The 24,803-nt window shown below is 53.2% G+C and overlaps 1 protein-coding gene across 3 annotated transcripts in view; it reads left to right on the top strand.

Annotated features, from left to right (window-relative positions):
• ADCK1 (aarF domain containing kinase 1) overlaps positions 1-19,308 on the top strand; it is a 101,523-nt gene extending 82,215 nt beyond the window's left edge. For 2 of the 3 annotated variants that reach the window (XM_079126009.1, XM_079126011.1), the window contains 4 exons: positions 10,063-10,212; positions 11,738-11,935; positions 16,214-16,407; positions 17,748-19,308. In XM_079126009.1, coding sequence (XP_078982135.1) covers positions 10,063-10,212; positions 11,738-11,935; positions 16,214-16,407; positions 17,748-17,919 — 714 coding nt within the window. In that variant the 3' untranslated portion in view covers positions 17,920-19,308. The remainder of the gene's footprint in view (positions 1-10,062; positions 10,213-11,737; positions 11,936-16,213; positions 16,408-17,747) is intronic. The other variant, XM_079126010.1, reaches the window with a different exon arrangement.
• Positions 19,309-24,803: the final 5,495 nt, after the last annotated feature.

Genomic DNA, 24,803 nt, shown 5'->3' with positions numbered 1-24,803 from the left:
GGGTGCAGGGAGGGAGGGGAGACAGACAGACAGATGGCTCGTCTTTCCTAAGGGCGCTGCAGGTCCATAGCCTGGGCTTCCAAAGCGGCTCCCTCCCTGCTGGCTTCTGGGCAGCTGGGGAAGGGAAGGGGACTGGCTGGGAGGTCCCCTCTGACTCCCTTTCCTGCCCTCTGGAGGGGTCTCTGCCTGCTGATCAGGAATGCTCCCAGGGGTGCCACCCCTGCCGGTCACTGGCTGAGGTGGGACTTGCATCCCAGCAGCACCCCAGACCCACCTCTGGGGTCCAGCAAGCCAAGGCCATAATGGTGTTCAGTCAGGGGCAGCTTTGACTTTGGAGACAAGGCAGACCTGGGACGATGCACTGCCATGTGACGTCGGGGCTTGCTGCTGCCCGGGGAGGGGCCGTTGGGGAAGCGGACATGGGGAGGTGGCCTCGAGGCTGGGCTCCCTGGAGGCTGGGCTCCTCTGCTCCTGGCTGACCGTTTGCTCATCACCTTGCAGGTAAAGCCAGCATCTGGGCAGATCGAGATCCTTGAATTAGCAGAGGGGTAAATAAGCTGCCTGCCCTGCTTGGTAGGTCTCTGTGAGGTGGGCATAGGGCACAAGGTTGGTTTGCTCTCTGTAGACATGCAGGATGGGGCTTGCTGGTTTCAGAGTTACTTGGGAAAAATGGTAACAATGATCATAAATGGCTAATAGGTGCCAGGTACGTGGCACACGCTCTCTTCTCCTCATAGAGGTGTTGTAAGGTGTGTGTTATGAACCTCATTTAAAAGTGAGAAATCTGACATTCAGAGAGGTTGAACCACTTGCCCAATGTCACACAGCTTGCAGGGGCAGAAGCAGGATCGGAACCCAGGCCTACAGACTGCCAGAGGCCTGGCTTCCCTCCCTTTCCATCTCCCTCCCAGAGATCTCTGTTGGGCTGCATGCAGTGGTGCCTGGAGCCCCCTGGCCGATGGATGGCTACGTCGGTGACTACACCAGGGATATGGAGAACTGGTCAAGCTTTGCTGTCGCCCAGAGCTAGGTGTGAACGCAGCCCGTGTGCCTCTGGCTCACAGCTCCGTTTCCTACAGAGTTTTCCAAGAGGTGCTGCGAGGCTGTCAGCTAAGACCAAGCAGGGCCTGGCGCGGGGCCTGGGGCCTGGCGTGTGTGCCCAGGTGGTAGCCGGCTGCTGCCACTGTCCCCGTCGTCCTTGGGCCTGTGGCGTCTCCTTACCTCCTCTTCACTCCCGCCTGCCGCTGTCCACATTGCAGACCGCGGGGTGGTTATGGCTCCCCTCGTGCAGGTGAAGATCAGAGACTCCGAGAGGGAAGGCGACTCAGCGAGGTCACAGATCTCGGCTGCACAGCCAGTGAGCTTTCACAGGAGCGGCTCGCCTCCTCACCGTCATTTCTAGCTCCCCCTCCCAGTTGGCACCCTCCCCCGCCCAGAGCTGCCGCTGCTCTGACGTCTGGCGCTGTGCCGGCTTTGGCCCATTACTGAACCTCACGCAAATGGAGCTGTGCAGCTTTGGGGTCTGACCTCTGTCACCAGCCAGGTGCGGCCCCCTCTGGATTCTCCATCCGCCCCATCGACCTCTGTCTTAGTTTCTTAAGCCCCTGGCCCGGGGCCTCTGGGGTTCCTGTGCCTGGGAGCCTCTGTGGTATGTCGTGAAACCTCCCCCCACAGAAGTCTCTGGCCACTGCTCCGCAGTGCTGCCCCTGACCACCAGGGCGGCGGACGCAGCCAGGGGACAGGCTTCTCTCTGCAAAACTAGATCTGTCGCGTGTCTTACCAGCCAGTAGGAAAGCCATGGGCCTCGGAGGATGAGAAGTTCCCGGTGCCTTAAAGTTTCACAGGGGCTCCAGGCCCGCAGGTGTCGGCAGGCCAGTCCTGGGGTGACCGCCCTCCTGAGGGCAGCCTGGCTGTACTCCCTGGGGAGGGAAGAGCAGGGCACAGGCAGGAGTGGCAGGGCACCCGATCTTACTTCAGAACCTGGGGTGGTGGCGTCTTGGCTGCTGTAACCTGGGGTGGTGGCGTCTTGGCTGCTGTCAGCTGGTGCCTCTGCTGGAAGGTGGCTCTGGAAGGGATGCCTCTCAATGGCGCCAGGGCCCTGTACCCCACTTGCTGAGTCAGCACCACTCATCGGCAGAGGCTGGCCCACCCTTCAGCACCCCACTTGTGAGGACCTGAAGACTGGTCTGAGTAGCCAGTCCTGATGGACTCGGGGAAGCACCGGGTCAGGAGGCAAAAGACATAGGTTCAAGCTCCAGTCCTGCCAGTGGCTTGCTGTGTGAATGTAGGTAAATCACATGCCCTCTCTGATCCTCAGGGATTTTTTTTCTTTCCTTTCCTTTCTTTCTTTTTTTTTATATGGGGTGTCTCCTTGTTGCCCAGGCTGCTCTTGAACTCATGATCCTCCCGCTTCCTGGGTGGCTGGGATGATAGTGGTCATCAGTTTTCTTATTGAGGGTGTTGGCCTAGCTGGACTCTACCTGAGGGTCCTTTCTACTTGAACATTTACACAACAGGAATTCTTCAGCTCTGTGGGGCTAACACGGGTTCAGGCCCATCTGTTTCAGAATCCCTGGGAGAGCTTACTTGGCCCTGCTGGTTCCTGGGCACCACCCCAGCCTTACAAATCAGAATCTGTTGGGCAGGTTGCAAAAGGTGGCAGGAAATGCATTTTTAACAGACCCTCTGCGTGGCTAAGACTCCCTGCAGCCAAGACCCCCACCCCGACATGAAGCTAGGGGCTCCGGCACCCCAGGCGAGCCACCGGAGCTGTGCCCGCTCTCGGATACCCCCAGACACATGGCAGCCCTGCCCAGGCACTCACCTGCCGGGGACAGGGGCCCTGGGAGCCAGCAGCCTGTGAGGGCCCTCTTGTTTGTGTCTCTGCCCAGAAGCAGACATTAGCGAGGGCCCGACCCGCTGATCATATTTGCCAGTCACTTTAAGAGCTGGCGACAGCGACCGTCATTGATCTCATTAAAAGTAAAGGTCGTGCGCGAGCCTGCGTTTACGGGCTGGATGGAGCCTCCTCAAGCCACAGAAGGACTATTGATTGCGGAACCTTTATCGAAGGTTAATTGGATTTCAGTGAATGTGTGTTTAAGACCCTGCCTGGGCCGAGGCTCAATTTAATTGGCATGAAATTAGCCAAGAGAAAGGTGACAGAGTCGGAACGTGGGGGCGGCAGGGACAGATGACTGGGGACTGGTGGGCAGACGCTGTCTGTCTGTGAGGGCTGGAGGTGGGTCCAGGGAGGGGGCCGCCACTGCCGTCATCCCACACTTTGGTTTCGTCCCGTTCTCGGGATGGTGCTCCTGTGTGCAGGGTGCCCCTCGGAGCCTGTCTGTCCTCTTCTGTCAGGGATGGGAGGGGACCTGGGGACTTAGCTGAGACGTGTAGTCTTTCAAAAGATCCTTCAGAACCCCAGAGTCCCATTTTCAGGATTGCCGGGGGCACCCGAGCCTGCCTGGGGCTCAGGGGAGATGAACAGGAGCCCCCATTGCCAGCTTGGGCTTCCGTGCCTTCGAGCTTGCTGAGTCCCCTCTGCAGCCGACCACCCCGAGGCGAGGGCAGCTCTGCTGATCTCCTCTCTCTGGTTGTTCATGGCCCTTCCTCCTTTTCGTTGGGGGGGGGGGGATTTCCCTTAGTTATCATTCTTTTTTTTTTTTTTTTGGGGTGCTGAGGATTGAACCCAGAGCCTTGTGCTTGCAAGGCAAGCACTCTACTGACTGAGCTATCTCCCCAGCCCTTCCCTTAGTCATGTTGGAGGCCTTGGTGTCGGTGGCCTGGGTCCACTCTGCCATGTTTAGCTAGAGGCCCTGCCGTTTCTTCTCTCCCCTCCATTTAAAGTCCATTCTACGTCTGTCTGGGACAGTGAAGGTTTCAGCCGTGTTTTGTTGAGCATCTACTATGTGCAGCTGCACATCGCTGCTATGATAGAGGGGTGGACCGAGTGTGGCAGAGCATGGGAGCTTCACGGAGGCTGGTGCTGGGCAGGAAGGGGAGAGGGTTGCGTCTGGCTCTGGCATTCATTGGCCGGGTGCCCCAGGGTAACTCACTTGTAGTCTGAGCCTGCTCGTCTTTGCAGCTGAAGGGATAACAACATTTCTCCAGCCTGTGGTGTGAACTTTGCAAGCTGTGAGGCTCTATGCAGAAAGTTATTTATAATTCATAATTCACGAGGGCCTTGTTCACGGAGGCATGTCCTCCTCCACAGACGCTTTGAGAATCTTCCTGGCTCCTTCCCGGTTCACCAGCCTCTGGTGTCTGCTAGAGGTGGAGCAGTAGGCATACGGCGCCCCCTCCAAAGCCACACCAGGGTTCCTGCCTTTCCCCTAATTCCCTGTGTTTCTGCCACTGCCACCCCAGACTGAAGGGGACATTTTGGTCAGTATCAGTCCTGTCTGCTGGGCCTTCCTGGCTCTCTGGTGCCTGCAGATGCACGAAGACCCTGGGTACTGACATCACTAGAAAGGGGACACCTTCCCCCAGCTTCTCTCTGTCCCTTCTTGGAAGCTTATGGGTATTAGGGGGGCCCAGGTGCTCAGGATGGGCTCCTGGAGTTTCATGTCTCCACAGCAGAGGTGTCAGGAGAGGCCACTGTCCCCTGGAGTCGACCTTCCTGGATTCTGGTTCTGACTCTGCCACTTGCTAGCCGTGTCACCTCGGGGAGGCTACTCACCCTCTGAAGCCCCAGTTTCCTCTTGCAGGTGGGCTATAGAGAGTGACCCAGAGCATCCTCCGATGACTGAAGCCTCGGCACGTGGTGCGCTGCTGAGCCTGAGGAACACACTGGCATCTCAACCCTCAGCCTGCTCCGTGGTGCTGCTAGCGCGGTGTTTACCAAAAAGCCGGGGAAACGGAGGGAAGAAGCCCCTTCCCTGGTTTTCATATTGACCCTGGTCAGGTGGAACCATACACAAATCTTTCTTTGGAGTGAGGCCTTGCCCAGGGCAGAGGAGGCCGGGCGTGAGCAGCTTTTCCTCCCTTTCTCTGCAGTCCAATAGCCATGGCTTCTGGGACCCACTTCCGGCTGGGTGACTGAGTGTCTGGCTGGAGACCCAAGCAGGCTTCTCAGCCTTGTGGCTGCCCCAGCCTTGGCCTCAGGTGATGGCCACATTCAGGCCTGACCCAGAGGAGCTTTTGCCAAGGTGCCTAGAAGGCCACAGTCCAAGCCACCTCCTCCGTTGCTGTGACTAGCCTGGCACCTCTGCTCTCTTCCTCACGACCTCTCACAACACCATGTGTGGCCAGGTGGCTTCTAGCAGCCTCATTTTTGGGGCTTTTGCAGTGATCTGGTCTGTGGCCAGAGGCCTGGGCAGAGCTGGGGGAAGGGCAGAGGAGGTCTGAGTGATTAGCCTCGTTACCCTTGACATTGGCTGCCTGTGTGATACTAACCTCCTGCAGCAGCAACCTCCCGTGTCTTTGAGATCTTGGCCTTGCTTCTGAGACACCCCCCAGGAACATAAATAGACTTTCCCTTGGGGGTGGGAATAAATTAATTCGTGCAATTATAAAATAATTAAAGTACTTTCAGCCAATTCAAGTTTTGAGGAAAATCCAAAAATAACTCCTTGATTTAAATATTATTTACTAAATTAATTCTTTACTCAGCCTTTTTATAGAGTCCTAGTTTCCCCTCCTTCCCTACTGTTAGAGAATAAAGGCGCTGCATAATTACTGAAATCACTTGTGAGTGGCACATTCTTTTTACATGGAACATTTAAGGGACTTCTCAGCGACTTTTTTCCTAAATGGCACTGTACCATGGCTTTATTGGCGGTGTGGTTTCAGCTGCCACCCGTCCAGGATTGCCCAGGAAGATTCTTTTCTCTAACGGACACCTTACTGGGTGCTGGGAGGATCTTCAGCAGTCTTTGGGACTGATTGAAGAGGCAAGGTAGCCTGACCCCTGAGCACCTGGTCCATGGGGTCCAGTCCCCTGGGTCTGGATCCCTGCATCACCAACTGTTGAGAAAGTGACCAAGCTTCTTATTTTTTGAGTTTTTAATGTTTTCATTAATGCGTCATAATTACACATAACAGTGGGCCCATGTGACATACTCACATGTGCTCATGACCTTATTTGCTCCAATTTGTTCCCTAAGGCCTCCCCTCCCCCCCTCCTCTCCCACCCCCCTTACTTCTGTTTATTTACGTGTTTTATTTTTTCTGTGGCGCACTGTGATGTACCTGTGAGATCGTTGTGGCGTACTGATACACGCGTGCAGCATAAGTGACCTCGCCCCTTCCTCTTTGGTCTCACTTGGTCCGTTTCCTGGGGACGATGACTGGAGTGCTGGCCTGGTCCACATTAAGTGCCTACAACAGTTCCTGGCGCAGCCTGAGAACTGCCGTCGCTCCGGAAGGGTATTGCTCTGTCTGTATGTGGACGCTGCTGTCCGCGGGGCCGGGGCCTTGTTAGGGACACAATTGTCTGTTCTTAGGCAGGAGACATAGCTGAAGTATATGGGAGGGGCTGGAGAGAGGGTGGCTGCCCAGGAAGGGCCTTAGGTTTCTCCTGGGGCTCTCAGTGCCTCTTGAGAGTCCGACGGGGCTGGCCGCCCTTCTCTGGACAAAGTGATTCCCAGAAAGACTATTTAGCACAACTCTGAAAGATATTTAGAGAAATCACCCCAAACTGAGAATTAAGGCCAGGAGTGTGGTGTGGCCTTTTCAAAGTCATTCTTGGGCATTGTTCAGCCAGCCCTCTGAGGATTTTTTAATATCCAGGGACATGTACTTTTGTTTGACTTTGTTATTGACAATTAATTAAGGGCTCAGACTGAAGTCATACATCACTGTATAGACCTTATCCAGTAGACATGCAAATAATTTCTGTCCAGTAGAAAAGATAACCCCAAAGGTTGGTTTTTTAATGCCCCACAGGACAATAACCAGTTTGTATTTCATCCAGGAATCTTAATCTCTTGTTCCTGTTTAATCCCCTTAGTTACCTGCTTCCTCAAAATTCTTTTTGAACTGGCTGTACCATCTCCTATGCTCCCTTATTAATGACTTTTCAAATCTTCCATGCATGTTGTCTATTTGTATGAGCTGTGTTTTTAACTTGACAATTACACCTTGACAATGATGATCAGTATTTTTTCCAAGTTTAAAATAATAAACTACAGCACTAAAAACACCCCTCTGCCCAGCAACATTTGTGTGTCCTATAGTAGGCAGAGGGCTTCCTTGTAGGCAATCGAATTTGACCTTGAATCTCAAGATTGCTCTTTAAGGAAGTGGAGCAGATGGTCTAAGTCCCACTGAACAGCTAAAAGAACTTAGACCCAGACTGAGGAAAGAAGTGACTCACCCCAGGCGACCCATGCCCAAAGTGGCAGAACAAAGATGGCACTAGTGTCTAGCTATTGTCATAGGCTAGTCCCCGCCCCTTTCTCTGCCTTTCGCATCTGTCAGTCCTGGTGACCTCTGGTTAAAACAGCAGACCCTCAAATGGGAAGGCCCCCCCGGGGGAGGCAGCTGGACGGTGTGTTGAAATGGGGAGGGCCGCTCTGGGGGCCCTGCTGTGTGTCTGTGGGCGGCAAGGGCGGCACTCCCTTACCCCGCAGCAGCAGTGGCCCCGTGCTCATAGACAGCTCCCCCACCCGGTCTCTCCCTAGGGGCCATCTTTCAATGTAGTAATAAGGGGCCCAGAGCGATTAGCAATATTTTAGAAAGCTTAAGGGATATCATACATCTCCTCGTGACAGGTCTGCCCAGACTAAATGAAATGTCATTTCTCTGCTTTTTTGGCTGAAATTCCGTCAGCTCAGTCTGGCGGCGCTGCTTATCTTGGACTGATCAGGAGCCCTGATTGGACCTTATGTGCGTCCTTGACAAATAAAAATGAATGATTACTTAATAAATGCAATTGGCTTGGCAGATACAGCTTCTGGAAGCGTGGCTGCAGAAGCTTCAAGGAGCCCAACAGGAGGGGTTCTTGGTGGCACAGAGATGGAGACTAGCTGGGAGACAGCGAATGGTGGCCCTGGGACACCTGCACCTGGGCTTGTCTGGGACCTTGAGCTGGGGCGAAGCTCTGCTCATGTGAATAGACACCGGGCACTGGGGTGTCCGTGGCTTCCAAGGAAAATGTCAGCAGGAGAGCTAGCTGGTGTGGCTGCAGGGCAGGGGTCTTAAACCTCTTCCTCTCTTCAAAGGTGTGATGAAACCGAGTCCGCCCACCTCCAGGGGAGTTCTGAGGCACCGGTAGTAACACCCACGGGGCACCTGGGAGAGGCCCCTAGGTCACAGGCACGTGATCTCCTCTGCCTCAGAGCTCCACTGAAAAGCCCAGAAGGAGGTGTGGCCCACACAGGAGGTTTGCTGGAAGGTGGTGGGGATGAGTCCTGGCTCTGCCTCTTTCCAGCTATGGCTGAGTGAACCTCTGGGTCTCGCTATAATTCTGCCCACCCGTAGGGCTCTTGAGAAGGACAGGGGCTGTTGTTTCTAAAGCATGGTTAATGTAGTGCTCATTGCAGTTGATTGGGTTTCAGAGGAGATTAATGGGGTTAGGATAAGCATGAAAGGTAGGAACCGCAGCATCTCAGAAAGCCACAAAGAGGTGAGGGTCTTGCCTGAGAGTCAGTCGCATGCGTGGTGCTGATATAAGCAAGTGCATACATAATAAAGTCGTCTATGGTATGTAAATTATGCCTCAGTATAATAAAGCTGTTTGAAACACAGCCCGTCCCTGCTGTTCAGGGAGTTTATGATGGTGGGCTATATGGTCATTAATCAAATAATCACACAAATAATTGCTTGCACCATGAAAGAAAATCACAGCCACCTATGAGTATACGGTGAAGAATCTCTTCTAGCGTGGGACGTCAGAAATAGGTTTCCCCAGGGGGGCAATGCTGACCCTGGCGGGAAGGAAGAGAAAGCCTGAACCTGATGATGGGGCAGTGGCTTGAATGCTTCTGGAAGTGGGAATAGCATGTGCAAAGGCCCTGGGGTAGGAAAGCGTAGGGGTCAGTGGGAGGAGAGAAAGAATGGATGTGGTGTTGGCATGGTGCAAGAGGAGACCATGGAGGAGGCAGGGCCTGGTGGTGCTGGCCTTTGAAGTTGAGGAAAGATCCTAATCCTGTGCTCCCTACTCATGAGCCCTAGTTCCTCTTCTCTGTTTGGGATATGTTTGTTAACGACCATGGGGACCAACTGAGGCCAATTGAAATGCCCAGGGCAGCAGCTGGTGTCCTGAGGTGCCAGCTCTCTGGTTGAGCATGTCTTTGTCCCTGGAAACCTGTCGACAGGACATCTCTGGGTCTGGGTCTGACTCTATTCAGCAACTGTTCCCTGGCTGCAAAGAGGCTTTTAGCTTTAATAAAAACGGGAGTAGAGATAAGAAGGCTGCCTCTGCAGGGAGAGCAGCAGTGACAGGATGATTTAAATGGCCTCTCCAGTGTCATTTCTTCTGTGCAGACATCATAAATCAGATTAGCACTGGGCACTGGGGAGGGGAGCGGGAGGCGGGAGAAAGGCCTGAACTCGGCCTGGCCGGGACCAGCCTAGCACCGGCAGGGTGGCCCCAAAGTATGTGCAGCAGTCATCTGTTTCTGATCCTCAGCCCCGACCCTGTTCCCTGGCAAAGGGATGGGGGGTGGGACAGCTCTCCCGCCCAGCTTCTCACCCCCTCTCAGCTGTGGGGAAGGAAGAGGGGCTGATCAGAGAGCAGGGAGAGGGGCGGTGGTGTGAGGGGTGGAGCGCTACAGCCCCTGGCCAAGTGGGAGCAGCCGTTCTCTAGGACCACGCTTTGAAATCAGCTTGGGGACCTTAAGAAAACCCTGGTGCCTGGTACCATCCTGGCACCATCCGCAGCATTTCCGAGTTCCAGGTGACGCTCATGTTGGCTGGAGTGAAGAGGATTGGATTGGAGTTCGCTGCTGTCTTAAACGCAAGAACTATGCCGTCTCAGATCACCACTTCCAGCCCCACCGCTCAGGCCTACCCTGTCCTTTGGGTCTCTCTTGAAAGTGACCAGATGGAGGGACCAGAGAGGAGGTCCCTGAGATGCGTGAATGGAGCAGGGCTCCCACCCGCCTCCTTCCCTTTCAGATCTCCTGCTACCTGGGCAAGATGTACAGTGAGATGATCTTTGTCAACGGCTTCGTGCACTGCGATCCCCACCCGGGCAACGTGCTGGTGCGGAAGCATCCGGACACTGGCAAGGCAGAGATTATCCTGTTGGACCACGGTCTCTACCAGGTGGGGGAAGCCTTTCCCACCCAGCCGCAGGGCCTGGTGCTGCCTGCAGCCGGAGCTGGCTGATATTCCCCACTGGGAAGTGGAAGGTCAAGGTAGCGGGACCTCCCATCCCAGGAACCGTCATTTTGTGCACCTCACTGTCCTAAGAGCGCTGTGAGGGCGGTCACGCCTCCTATACAGGCTGTCGTGATGAGCAGATAGAAAGGTGCTTGTGTACGTGGCTCTGTCTCCAGGGAACTGCAGGCTCATGCAGGCCTGGGTGGTGAATTGCCCAGACAGGTTTCTGGGGAAGGGCAGCTGCACATTCAGCCCCTGGAGGGTGTAAGACGTGGTGGACAAGGTGGTGTGGAACTAGTGGGCTCTAAGATCAGCAGAGTCCTGCTCTCGTCCAGGATTAAGGCAACCCCCACCAGCATATCAGGGAGGACATTTCCCCAACCAAATGTGACCTGGACAGTGAGGACTTGGTTCTTCCCATAACAGGAAGCCTGGAAGGGGACGGAGTGAGGTGAACCATGGGCTTCTGCTAGGAGTCGGGACGTTCGCTGCCAGTCTGGGCCTCCACGCCTGGCTTGATTTCATGGGGATGGTCCTGGGAAGTTTCTCCAGGGTCTTCGGTTCCTTCCCTCTGGGCCCTGATTCTGTGTCCCAGAATCTTGGCTCCCTCTGAAAGGCTTCTCGAAGTAGGATACATCACGTGAAGTTAGGCTAGCGTTGGTCACAAGGAGTCTCTGAGTGAACGATGGCCCAGACACAAGAGAAGTTTAATTGCGGCTTTGGGTGTGGCAGAGGAAGCAGGGCTCTGCTTCCCGGGCTCTGCTCCCCGGGTCTCCCTGGAGGATGTAGCTGTCAGTCAGCAGCTAGGGAAAGGACTCTGAGCGGCATGCATGGGAATCCTCTGGGGACATGGGGCTTCTGCCACATCCCGCCAGCCAGAGCTCAGGCACAGGGCCACATCCAACTTTGAAGGAGGTTGGGGGAAGAAGAGGAAACAGGTTTTGGTGGGTGGTTAGCAATCTCTGCCTCTTCTGAATGATTCCAGGTCTTGCCAAATACAGGTTGAACCTGCCGAATCTGAAATTCACAACGCTTCCAGACTCAAAGCTTTTCAAGTGCCATGACACCATGAGTGGAAATTTCCATGCCGTGAAACTTTGTTTTATGTACGAAATTATTAAAAATATTGTATAAAATTACCTTCAGGCCGTGTGTCTGAAGTGCATGTGAAACAAATGAATTTCCTGTTGGGTCTCCTCCCCAGGATATTATGTCTATGCAAATGTTCCAAAATCTGGAAGCAGCCAAAAATCCAAAATACTTCTGGGCCCAAGCATTTCAGATAAGGGATATTCAACCTAGAGCAGCTTTGAACGTGGGCTTTCAAGAATGACTGAACTTGAGGGTAGGAGCAGACATGGGGAGCCTGAGTCCTCACATCCCCTAGCCCGTGGTAAGCACTGGCCAGCAGGTTAGGCCTTGGGTGGGGAGAGGCACTCAGGTCCCTCCTCCACTGTCCTGGCTGCAGGTGCTCACAGAAGAGTTCCGCCTGGACTATTGCCACCTGTGGCAGTCTCTGATCTGGATGGACATGGAGGGCGTGAAGAGGTATAGCCAGCGCCTGGGGGCTGGGGACCTCTACCCCTTATTTGCCTGCATGCTGACAGCCCGGTCCTGGGACTCAGTCAACAGGGGCATCAGCCAAGCTCCAGTCACTGCCTCGGAGGTAGGTGGCCTCCCCCCGGCCCTCCCTCTCCCCTTCTAAGCCAGGGTCTGAGATGGACCGGGGGGCTACGTGTGCATGTGGGGAGGAGAAGGTACTGGATGAGAAGCAGGAGGGCGAAGAGACAGTGTCCCTGTTTGGAGGAGGGAAAGGGGAAGATATCCTCCTGCCTGCCCGCCGCAGGCCTTAGCAGCCTGGAGCAGAAACAGGGTCGTGTGGCCATAATAACCAGACTTTTGTGCTTGCGCTTGGACTGGCTCACGTGAGATTTTAGGCTTCCTTTGCTTTCTCCCCAGGACTCTGGCCTCCTCAGGGTCTGTCCCCTTCCTAAGTCTCTTCTGCTGTCCTTTTCCTTTCAGGCTCTGTGCTTGGGAGAGCACTTCACTTCCCCTTGTGGGGAAGCGTCCCCCAGCAACCCTGCTCACCCCATTGACCTGCAGACTCTTTAGTGAAACAGCTTCTTTTGTTCTTTATTTGTTGCTCCTTTCTCTGAGGCCTGGACAGGAGCACATGAGTCTGAATGGGAGACAGATCCTGGGAACACTTCTTCCCCCACTCCTGCCTACCTCTGTCCCCCTGGCAGCCTTACAGGGCAGGAGACTTCTGTCTGTCCATTCTGTCCATTCCCAGGCCCAGCCATGCTGGTCTGTATCTCAGTGATGGACAGATTTGGACTCCAGCTGAGGCCTCTGCTCAGCAGGGGACAGGGACCCATTTACCATGTTGGAAAACCTGGGCTCAGGTTCTGTCACCTCCTTTACCTGATGGCATGACCTTGGGTGTTCTTGTCACCCCTCTGGGTCTCAGGGTCCTCCCCTGCATGCTGCTTTGTGGTAGGCAGCTTTAGGACTGGCTGGATCCAGCATCTCAATGATGTCTCAACAGGTCCATCGCTCAGTTCCCCTTTCCTCCAGGTTGACATCATTCTCCAGCAAGTTGGTGGCAAAGATGACAATCCTGCTCTTCCAGGCTCCACAGCCTTAAGCTCATCTCAGAAGAGAGACAGCCTCCTCCTTTTGTAGAATAGGGACAGTGGCAGTGATGATTCTGATTTACAGATAGTGCCTGCAGACTGCCTACCAGCAAATCCTGGGATCATTCACTCAGCAAGCATTTGTTTTTGCTGGATCCTGGGCTTGGCACCGAGGATCCTGTGACCTGCAGGCAAACAGGCCTTTTGTGTAATTTACACTTTGGTTGAGGGAGACAGACAGTAAATAAGCGAACAAACAAGCAGGTGGAATAATTGCAGGTCACAGGCGCTGTGGAGGGCCATATGCCTAAGGGGTGGGGAGGTGCCCAGAGAGAACCTTGAAGAGAAGCTGGTGTTTGAGCTAAGGCACAAAGGACAAGAAAGGCACCAGCGCCAGGAAAAGATTGAAGGAGGCACGTGCAGCACACTGAGGCCCAGGGGACTGAGTCTGGTGTGGTCCAGAGTGTGGGGAGGAGGCTGGTGGAATGGGAAGAATTTGGAGTGCTGGCTGCAGAGCTTCCCAGGGCGCCTCACATGTCACAGAAAGAAGTTCAGATTCATTCTCAGTGTAAAGCAAAGCCTCTGATGAGCTTTAGGCAGAAGGAGATGCTCAGACCCACTATTCAAGTGTCTGTCTGAAATGGGGTGAGATGAGCCATGGGCGTGGGTTGGGAGGCAGGGCCAGGCCTCCAGGTGGAGATGATGGGAGTCAGACCAGCCCTGGCAACCAAGGTGGAGCCCAGAGGGCTTTCTCTAGGACTGGAGGCGGAGCAGAGGAAGCGGAGGAGTCAGGTTGCAGCGTGGCTTTGGGGATGAGTTCTCAGGTGGGAGAGGGGAACCTTTGGGCATATTTGGGGTAGGGCTAGTCACTGGTTCTCTTGAGCAGATAGGGATGTCCTGGGACACAAAGACTGGAGCTTAAGGAAGAGGTCCGGGTTGGGGTGTAAATTTGTGAGTCTTTAGCTGAATGAGTTCATGTGGCCCATGATAGGTACTCAGTGAAGAACACGTGTATTCATTAACTTAAGATGGAGTTTTGTGTTTGCATCCTTACTCCTCCATAAAGACCAGTTTAAAAGCCAGTCCTTTGAAGAAATTGAACCTCCAGGAAGCCTTTCCTTTCCCTCTTTGTAGAAAGTCACCCATCGATACTTGATTTACTTGTGAAGCAAGTACCTCACAATCCCTTGCGGTTACCTGTCAGCACATCTTAACTCTCTAATTACAGAGAGGGTCCTTGTCTTGCACATCTTTTTTATAAGGTCCCTGCAGTCTAGATCTTGCAGACCGGAGACCCTGGAGACCCTGACTCTGACTGCTCATTCAGACAGGAACCCAGATGTAGGGCGAACTGAGCCAGTTTTCCTGTGATTCTCTGGGCTTTTCTCCCATGATTCCAAGATGACTGGGGCAGTTCCAAGCTTCATCTGCATTCAGTAGTGACCAGAGGCAGGAATCGGGGGCTGTTTCCTCTCATGTATCATTTCTGAAGGGCAAGAAACCCTTTCCCAGAAATCCCCCCAGCTGACTTGTCCTTGGGTCTCTTTGGCCAGAATTGTGTCATATGTCCCTGCCTCAACCAATCACTTGGTGAGGAAGGAGTACTCAGAGCCAGCATTGGCTGAGAGCAGTCAAGATGCCCCCTCACCCCCAGGGCTAGCAAAGGGCTCGGCGAAAGAGCAGGATCCCAAGGAGTCAAATGAATAAAGCTGGGGTTCTTTTAACAAAGGAGAATGAGGGAATGGCCGCTGGGTAGGCACCCACCTAGGTCTACTCCAGATACCCACGTCAGGATGTGTGCAAGCCTGCAGGCTCTGCTGCTCTGAGAGCCTCCCTGGGGAGGCACCCCAGGGTGAGTGGGGCTGTGGTCCCAGTGGGGAGCCAGGCCTTGATCTGGCCTTAGCACTCAGCTAGGGCCACCTGCAGCTATGACAGTGTGCGGCTGTTTGGTGTCTGGCTTGCGTCGAAATGCTCCAGTATGCTGGCTCAGTGGCTTGGTTATCAGCAGTGTTCTCAGGCACTGAGAGCTCTGCTTCTGCTGCAGAAAGCAGTGCTGGGAAGGGCTTTGGGCAGGGCTGCTGGGCCCTTGTTGGGACTCAGTGGCACCAAGCACTTCTCTATGCCTTATTTCTGATGACCCTCTCCATGCAGCTGGCTTACATGCCTCTCCATCTCCCTCCAGCAGAGAGGGTATTAGTATGCCCAGTTTTGGGGTGAGGACCCTGAGTGGAAAGAGATTCCAGGACTGCTCAAAGTCCTGTAGTCCTGTAGCGAGATGGACAGGCTGCGTAGCCAGGCGTGGTCTCCAGAGTTGGGCCGCTGAATTGAATCCTGATCCCCCACTTACCAGCTGCACCTGGGAAGGTTCCTTGACTTCTCAGTGCCTCCATTTCTTCCTTCCTTCCTTCCTGCCTGCTTTCCGTTTATTTTGGGATGGAACCTAGGGCCGTGCATATGCTAGGCAAGTGCTCCATCACCAAGCTACATCCGCAGCCCTGTGTCCTCATCTTAAATGGAGATAATACACTCAATCTGGTAGACTTGTTATGAGGGTTAAATAAATTAACACATGCAAACATTTTCAAAGTACCTGGCTTGCTTAATGAATACCCAAGGCAGGGTGGTCCCCACCATAGTCATTATCTTCATCATTTTTCTGAAGACTGCGGAAGGGTCAGAGCTACGCTGTCGTGCCAGGATTTGGGCTGGGTGCAGTTATTTGCTTGTACTTGTGTAGAGCTCAGTGACATGGAAGGGAGGGAAACCAGGTCCCACCTTAAATACCAGATGAGGTGAGGGCCGTAGGGACCCCACTCTGGGCAATGGCAGGATGAGACTGACCCCAGCACAGGACACAGTGATCCACAGGGGAACTTAGATGGCAGGTGGTAAATCTGGTGGGGTGCAGATTACGAAGCGGAACTTGGGAGCTGGGTTGGAGTCAGGAGCTCAGACCTATGGACTAGATCAAGGTGGGCTTGCCTGCTGGGGGACATGACTCAACTTCCAGGCCTGCCCTGAAATGGGTGGCAGAGCCTTGGAGAGTCCCCTGGTTCTTCCGAGTGCTCCTGTGCTGCATTAATGCTTGTCTGGGAGCTGGGCTGGGGCTCCGGTCTAGGCTGTCAGGCTGTGGACCAGTGGGGCTTCTCTTTTGAGGAGTGCTTTAGTGGTATTGGGACAGCTGTGCTGGACGCTTCTGCCTGAAGCTTCCTTGAAGCCCCTCTGGTCACACACTGCCCAGACTTTTGCCACCTGGGCCCCACTTGCCATGCCAACCATCTACTTCTGTCTCCCTGTTACTCTCCCAGGACTTAGAGATCCGCAGCAACGCAGCCAACTACCTCCCCCAGATCAGCCAGCTCCTCAATCATGTGCCTCGCCAGATGCTGCTCATCTTCAAGACCAATGACCTGCTGCGCAGCATTGAGGCCACCCTGGGCACCCGTGCCTGTGCCAGCTCCTTCCTCAACATGTCACGGTGTTGTATCCGGGCGCTAGCCAAGTGAGTGTGGGCCCTGCTTCTGCTCCCCGCAGCTCCCTGGCCTGCCCCAGGGCTTGGCCTCTGCTATTCCCACAGCCCATGGGCCCCACCTGCATCTCCCAATCTCCAGATCTCCCTGCAGGGGAAGCAAGGGTTAGAAAACAGCTCTGGTGGATTGGCAGATGCCTTGGGGCTGTGTGTTTGGGTGGCCCAGAGAATCACTTGTGTTTGTGAAGTATTTTTGAAGAAGTGTTTATGAAAGGGTGGATTCTAGGCCCTCATCTTCCCAGTCCAGCATCCTAGGTGGTTCTTGCCCTCAGTAAAGTGTGAAAGATTTTGGGGAGCCTCAGCCCCCTCCTTGTGTACCCTGGGCTTGGGGTCGGGAAGCCTTGATGCGACCCCTCTCTAACTGGTCCTGGGACGTGGCTCTCTGGGATTGACCCAGCAGCTAGGCCAGTTGCTCTTTCTGGTGCAGAGGGGCCAGCAGACTCTCTTGGCATTTCAGGTCTTTTAGTGCCTCAGTGCCTTTGGAGGGCGGGTGAGGAGGGAGTGCACTTGCTTCCTCAGGGGGTGCCTTCCAGAGGAACAAGGACTCTAGGCCTCCAGTGGAGCCTGGTGGAATACCTTGGAAGGAACATGCCCTGGTGGGATGTTCTCGCCCCAGAGAGGAGGCCTGGCTTGGGGTCAAGTCCCAGACCACTTGGGCAGAAAATGGGTCTTTCTGGGAAACTACTCAGATTTGACCACATATATCACATGCCCAATATCAAATATCAAATTAGATCACAGCAAAAGATGCTGTACACTAAAAGAGCTGTACGTGATTCATTCTTCTTCCTCTGAGGGTTTGGGAAGTCAGGTCTTGACTAGGTCTTCATTGCAGATACCAATTTTTATTGTGTCCTTTTGTTGGTACAGAAAGGATTGAGTTGGGCTCATGTGTAATGGCCTCAGCCTCCCTGGACATGACCAGATTTTTCAAGTGATTCTTATCCTGAGAAAGTTTGGAAAGGCTTTTATTATATTTGAGTTTGGGGAATTCTGGACTGGCATATATTTACTATACTTTTGGGAAAAGAAATATTGGAATGTTCCACCTCGTGAAGACGCCTATCAGACCTCTGATGCTCTGTGGAACAGCTGCTTTTCCTTACCCCACTTATTTGAAAAACTGCTTTGGTGTGTTTGAGTTCCTCTGGTCCCTGATTGGACAGTGGCATGATCAAGTAACCAAGAACATTCCCCAGGGGGAGAGGGCTGGCGAATCAGCCACAGCCGCCATCTTGTTTTTCTCAGTGGTACTGAGCTAGTGTTCCTGACCTCTTTATCTCTCCTTTCCTCCTTTCTTGCCCTTCCTCCAGGCACAAGAAGAAGAATACCTGTTCATTCTTCAGAAGGATCCAGATCTCTTTCAGCGAGGCCTTTAACCTATGGCAGATCAGCCTTCATGAACTCCTGCTGCGTGTGAAGGGGCTGAGGCTGGCCAGCTGGGTCTCGGCCCTGCTTTGCTGGCTCTTCCCTGTTTCACTTTGAGTTGCTTCTTAACTCCTGCCCCTTCCTGGTGGATTTCCACTCCTCAGTCTTTCCTGCATTCCCTGGCTCCACCCAATTGCCCCTTTTCTGCCCCATAGTGGTCAGCAGTCCCAGGGTCGCTCATGGTCCCTGGCACTGTCATGCTTCACCTTTGGAATCCCTGTCCCCATGCTTGTCTCGGGGCCTCTGGATCAGGCACCGTGGACTTGGTTTCTGTCCTTTCCCAGGGAGAAGATGCAGCAGCCCCCCACTCCCGGTGGGACCACTGGCTGGACGCCACCCACATTCTGGGAACCCATTCTATTTCAGTGTGGAGCAGAAGGGCCACTGAGAGCACCTTCAGCTTGTAGGAGGTTTGCTTTTGTTGGCAGCGAGCATGGTCCCTGAACCTGAGAGAGAACAGGTTCCCTCCCCTTGCCATGTTGCTCTCCAGAGGTGCCAGATTGGAGTGGGTCACTGCTGTCATGGTGACCCCGATGGTGGTTTATGTATTGTTGCAGTAAATCCCTCTCCAGGTTGCAGGGTTCGTCTGTCCTAACTCACTGGTCCCTGCCCAGCCCCAGCCACATGCCCATTCGGACTGTGTCCCTGGCTTTTGCCAAGCAACTTATAGCAACTCTCGGAAGACCTAGGAAAATAAGCTCAGAGCTTGGTTGGTGGGATTTTTATTCTCAGCTGGGAGAGAATCCACACTGACCAGTCATGGACCTGAGTACCAAGTGCCAAGAGGGTCTTCCCCGTGTGAGCTGGAGGGCCCTTTCCTCTGTGGGGCCACTTCCTGCTTCTTGGAGGCTTCTCTTTCCTTCTAAGTCTCTGAGGCCTTGACTGGGGGAGTTCAGCAGCTCAGAGCTTAGCTGAAGCCTCGGACTTGGTTTTCCTTGGGTCCTCACCTCATTCCCTGTGACCTGGGTCACCTGCCTTGGTCTCCTGATGGTTCCCTGCCTTACCCTCTGATGCTCTTTTGATGACCCCAGCCTCAGGTTTGTGCTTCCACGTGGTCTTCCCAGCCCTTCTGAAGACTTTGGTCCTGTTCCTGAACCCTGGGCCACGGGCTGGGCTTCCCCTCTGAAGTCCCGGGGGCACCTGTTGGGACAGTGTCTACCCTGTTGCCTGCTGCCAGCATTGTGCCCCCCTGCCCCCGGCTCCATCTGCTCCTGTTTTTGGAACACCCCCCAAACTCTGCTCTAACTCCTGTGGCCACGTGGTCTCTGCGACCTCAGATCTGGCAGGCCCTGGATTCCTGAGCACCCATGTGCACAGCTGTTGATTGTATTCCGGTCTCTCTGATCTTACTCCACCCCAATCACAGGGGCAAAGCCCCCTGAGCCCGAGTCTCATTTTCTGTTCTCTTTATTTATAAAACAACAAGCAGATTTTCCAGTGATCAGAGATGGTTGCAATCCTTTTATTTCCTGAAAGAATTGATTGTTCTTAGTGACCAGTTGGAGGGACCCAGGGGCCTGTGAGAATAATTTGCAAGATCTGTTATTAATCATGAGGATGCATGCTGCATATTCTGTTTTACAGTGTCATTTATAGCTGCTGAAGTAAATATAAATGTCCTTTCTATTCAGGGTAATAGGTATTTGCTTTTCACTTTTGCTTTAATGGCTGGCTTCCTGCGCTGGGACCTAAAACATCAGCATGTTGCCAGCGGGCCCAGCACTCCAAACAGATCTCCGGGAAGAGCAGAGGCCAGGAGAGTTGGAGGTATAGGACAGCTTGAAAATGGTAGGGCAGGAGACTGTTGCCTGCTCTCCACATGTGAAGGCCATGATAGGCTCTGAAGATACATCATTGAATTGTCCCGTCAGCTCTCAAAGGAAAGGGTCATGACCCTCCAGTGGTGGGAGCCAAGGCTCAGAGAGGTTGAATAATTTGCCTGTGGCCACACAGCTTCTCTGTCCAATTCCACAGTGCTGTACATAAGGCTTAACCTTGCTCCTTGAGCTGTCTTGGGGGTGTGAGTTGTGCCTTCCCGATCTGTGCCTAGCACATAGATATCCTGGCTTACAATAGGTGCACAATGAGCATGCAGACACCAAGAGTCTCAGCACAGTCTGTTATTTTCAGGGGTGTTGAAATCCGAGCATTTGAAAAGCCACGCATGTCCGCATCCTGCACGAGGCGCTGCCTTGATTGCCAGGTTCATTTCTGCAGCGTGTCTGGTCCACTCCCAGGATCAGAGGTGGCCTGTTTCTGCATTGCAGGCTGTCTGGGCCCTTCTGCCACCGCTAGTGAGCTCTGAAAATGTGTCTAGCAGCATCTCAGAGAACAAAAGTGTCTCCAAGAGGCACCCGAACAAATCCTGGGGAGCGGGACCGTGGGGCTTGGAATGACCCTGGGCGGGGCACATGTGAGAAGAGTGACTCCTGGGTAGAGTGGCCGGGAAGGTAAAGCATAGCAGGGCAGCGAGCGTCCGGACAGCCAGGGTGCAGGAAACCAGAGTGGCGATCCCCAGGCCTGGCCTGGGGGCGTGGGGCCTGTCGAGTCTGGGGGGAGGGCCCGTGCTCATCAGGAGACCTCGAAGACCTGGTGACCTGGTGCCACTGCACTGCCAGCGGTGCTCCTGGCCAGCAGGGGCGGTCAGAGGCCCAGACCCCAGGCCCTGAGCCTAGTGTGGCAAAGGGCTATTTGCTGAGCAGGCCCTGCCCTTCCTCCTCCCCCCTTTCTGTCCCTACTTCCTTCTCTCTCCCCTGCTCCTTTCTTCCTGTGAAGCAAAACCTACCTGCCTCGCTCTCCTTTCCTGAGGAAGGGTGGGATTGGCCTGTGGTAGAGGACCAGTGTCCGTGGGCTGTGGCAGTGATGGCCCTTCCCCGTCAGTGCCTTGGCCCCCTGGCCTGCTCCAGGGCACAGTGCCTCAGCCGTGCCCCTCCCTGTCCCGGGGACCCTGCTGGGGCGTGCAGGCTTTCTCTCCAGGTCTGCCTTTGCCTTCGTCCTTGCAGAGTGTCTCTGATGTTCCTCCCATTTTTCTCTTTTCTGTGTGCTCGAGGGCAGGACAGATTCTAAGACTGGCAAAATGGTGACATTCGGCCTCCCATCCCCGGCCATTTCAGCTCACACATCCTCATCCCTTCTCCCTGCATGTTCCTCCTACGCTGTGCCTCTCAGACTCCTGTGTGAACCAAAAACTGGGGTCTTGTTAAAACACATGTTCTGCTGGGCGCTGCTGCTCTGGAGGCTGAGGCAGGAGGACTGGGAGTTCAAAGCCAGCCTCAGCAACTTCATGAGACCCCAAGCAACTTGGTGAGACCCTGTTTCTAAATAAAATACGAAAAAGGGCTGGGGATGTGGCTCAGTGGTTAAATGCCCCTGGGTTCAATATCTAGTACCAAAAAACAAAATAAAACAAAACACAGGTTCTGACTCTGAGCCTGGGTGGGCATGAGGTTCTGCATTTCTAATGAGCGCCCTGGTGATGCTGATGCTGCCCCAGGGGACAGACACCCTTTGAATTGCAAGGACCTGGATCAGTGGGATCAGTGGCAGGTGCATCCCTGGGAGCTTATTAGAGATGCACATTCCCAGACCCCAGATTCACTGAACCAGAGACTGCGTGGGGCCCACCGGTCTGTTGTAACTTCCAGGGGATCCCAGGGTACACACCTTCAGAGTCACTCAGCTATGGAGCTTAGCTCCCTGCACATCAGATACATGAAAAAATGATCAACATCTCTAGCAATTAGAGAAATGTAAATCAAAATTACACTGAGATTCCATCTCACCCTAGTCAGAATGGCAATTATCAAGAATACAAGTAACAGCAAATGTTGGCGAGGTTGTGGGAGCTGAGGTTCATTTATATATTGCTGGTGGGACTGCAAATTGGTGAACCACTCTGGAAAGCAGTATGAAGATTCCTCAGAAAACTTGGCAGGGAACCACCATTTGACCCAATTATCCCACATCTCCGTTTATACCCAAAGGACTTAAAATCAGCATACTACAGTGACAGAGCCACTTCAATGTTTATAGCAGCTCAATTCACAATAGCCACGCTATGGAACCGCCCTTCTGACACATGAATGGATAAAGCAAATGTGTATATACACAGTGGAATATTACTCAGCCATAATGAAGAATGAAATTATGGCATTTGCTGGTAAATGGATGGAACTGGAGGATAGGATGCTAAGTGAAATAAGCCAATCCTCCAAAACCAAAGGTAGAATGTTTTCTCTGATATGTGGATGCCAACCCACAACAAGGAAGGGAAAGTTTAGAAGTTCATTGGATTAAACCAAGGGGATTGAAGGGAAAGGAGGTAGGATTGGAACAGGAAGGACAGTGGAATGAATTGGACATCACTTTCCTATGTTCATTTATGAATACATGACCAATGCAACTCCACATCATGTACATCCACAAGAATGGGATCCTAATTGGAACAAGTTATACTTATTCTATGTATGCATAATACTTCAAAATATACTCTACCCTCACATAAAAAAAATATAAAGTTCCCCATCAGGATTGGCAACTCTGCTTTAGCTCACCCACCTTCCAGATGTCTTCCAGAGGAGGAAGAAGTGCAGAACTTGAACTTCTTCTTGTGGACATTAGGCAGAGCCTTTCTGAGATGGAGAGAGGCCTGGTTACTCCCAAAGCAGAAGGTTTCAGGAAACCAAAACATGCAGATCTGCCAAAGCCAGGGAATAAAAATGGTGTGGTCCTAATGTTTACATTAACCACAGATTAAGTCTTCCAGTGTACACAGTAATAGAAGCAGAATGGCCAATGCACATGAGGACAGAAACATGAACACTGAGCTCTTCCCCCAAAGTTAGACCTAGCTGGGGAGGTTTTGTTTCTAGGTGTGTGTGCAGTTCTAGAAGTGGAAAGCACCAGGCTGATAGGGGGCCCACTGGCAGGCATCCCCAGGGTGGGCCTGGCACTCCCTGCATGAATCTGCTGGTAGCTGCCTGTCAGTGCTGGACCAGGGCAGGACAGTCATACCCAGGCTGGTGAGTGGCTGATCAAGCTCATGATCCCTGATCATGAGTGTGGAAGTGGTTGGTGGCTCTTTTCTAGGTGGGGAGTAATGGAGGGGGGGTTCAGGGTGGCACCTTGCCAGCAGCACTGACTTCTTGGCAGGGATAACACTGGGTGCGGCACAAAGCTCCTGTCTCCCCAGGCTGGTGAACAGGGGACAGAGGTCAGGTACTTGGGCTGTTTCTTGCTCTGTTGGAGCTGCCTTCTGGGTGCTTTTCCTTCCTCTGCCCAAGATAAGTGTGAGCACATCAGGAATCCACAAATGTCCATTGACATGGCTGTCCCCATCACCGAGACAGGCAGTACAGGGTAGCTATTAAGGGCTTGGGCTCTTGAGTGGGCCTCTGTCCCCTTATTTTGGCTGTGTGATCATGGGCAAGTAACAGCCTATCTGGGCCTCAGTTCCTGAGTTTGAGAAGTGGACATAATTGTTCTTACCAAATAGGGTTACTGAGAAGATCAGGTTAGGCAATAGCTACAGTGTGCTTGGAGAAGATAAACCACACAGTGCTTAATAAATATTTATTATAACCCCCTGTGGCAGACACAATTCTCAACTTCCTTAGCTCATACCCACTTTCCATTTGAGAGACTGAAAAAAGTGGGGTCTTATTCTCCTAGCCTCCCTTGAAGGAAGGTTGACACTTGGCATGAGATGTGAGTGGGAATCCTATGGAGAGCTTCTGGGAAAGTTTTTCTTTAGAAATTGATTAAAGTGCAGTTTGTCTGTATTGCCTCGGACTTCCTGCAGGGGGTTAGGGCTGGTGTGTGGTTTGGATTGTCTGGAACTATGGCAGCTATTTTGTGAACTGAGGCAATAAGCACAATGTGATACTTTAAGAACTGATACGGACTGAATTCTGTTCCCTTCAAGTCTTAAGTCAAATCCCTACTCCCACCATAACTGTTTAAATAAAGGGCTGTTCTTAAGGGAATAATTAGAGCTAAATGGAGTCAAAAGAATGGAATTTTAACCTTATAGTTAATAATCTATATATACTCTAGTAATAGGCAACAGAACTCTCCACCTGCACAGAGGAGAGACCACAAGATGATTCAGTGAGAAGGCAGCTGTTGACAAGTCAGGAAGCCTGACTGTGCTGGTCCCTTGATCTTGGATGTCCAGCCCCCAGAACTGTGAGAAATTCATTCCTGCCATTGAACTGCCCAGTCTGCTATTTTGTTACAGCAGCTGGAGCTAACACAGACATCCTGCATCCCCTGATGGATGCTGGGCAGTGCTGCTCCCAGAAGTCATGGACTTTAGGGCAGAGAGGCTGCTGGCTGTGGTCAGCAGCCCAGGGGTCCTGAGGAGAAGGGCTCCTATTCACTCTGGAGTGACGCCCGATGGAGGGTGAAGGGGTGGGCTTTGTTGGGGTCGGGGGTGAGCGTGACCATGGCCGGGGCTGCTGGAGAGAGCAGACCTGGTGTGTGCCTGTTGTGGAAGAAGACATGACTGGTCCCCGAGAGCATGGGACCTTTCTCCTGCGGTTCTGAACCACATGTTCCCGACACCTGTGGCTTGGTGGTGGCAGTCAGGAGGCCCCGTCGGACCTCTCTTGGTGACCCTGAGCACTTTTCCTCATTTCCTATGGCTGCTGTAATGAGCCCCTGTGAGCTCAGGGGACGGCTTAAACAACAGATTGATCATCTGACAGCCCTGAAGGTCAGCAGTCCCAGAGTCAAGGCATTGGTCAGGCAGCATTCTCTGGAAGCTCTGGAGGAGAGGCTGTCCCGGTCTTCTTGATTTTCAAGGCTGCCTGCATTCCTTGGCTTCTGGCTCCATCACTCCGACCTTTGCTCCTTTGTCACATGTCTTCTCTGACGGACCCTTGGCCTCCCCTTGGAAATGCTCTTGGGACTCGACTGGGTTCAGGTGGATAACCTCGGGG

This window comes from Sciurus vulgaris, assembly GCF_902686455.1.
Source record: "Sciurus vulgaris genome assembly, chromosome: 2".
Taxonomy (NCBI): domain Eukaryota; kingdom Metazoa; phylum Chordata; class Mammalia; order Rodentia; family Sciuridae; genus Sciurus; species Sciurus vulgaris.
Note: the sequence above shows the minus strand (reverse complement) of the source record. Positions and strands in the feature narration are given on the sequence as shown.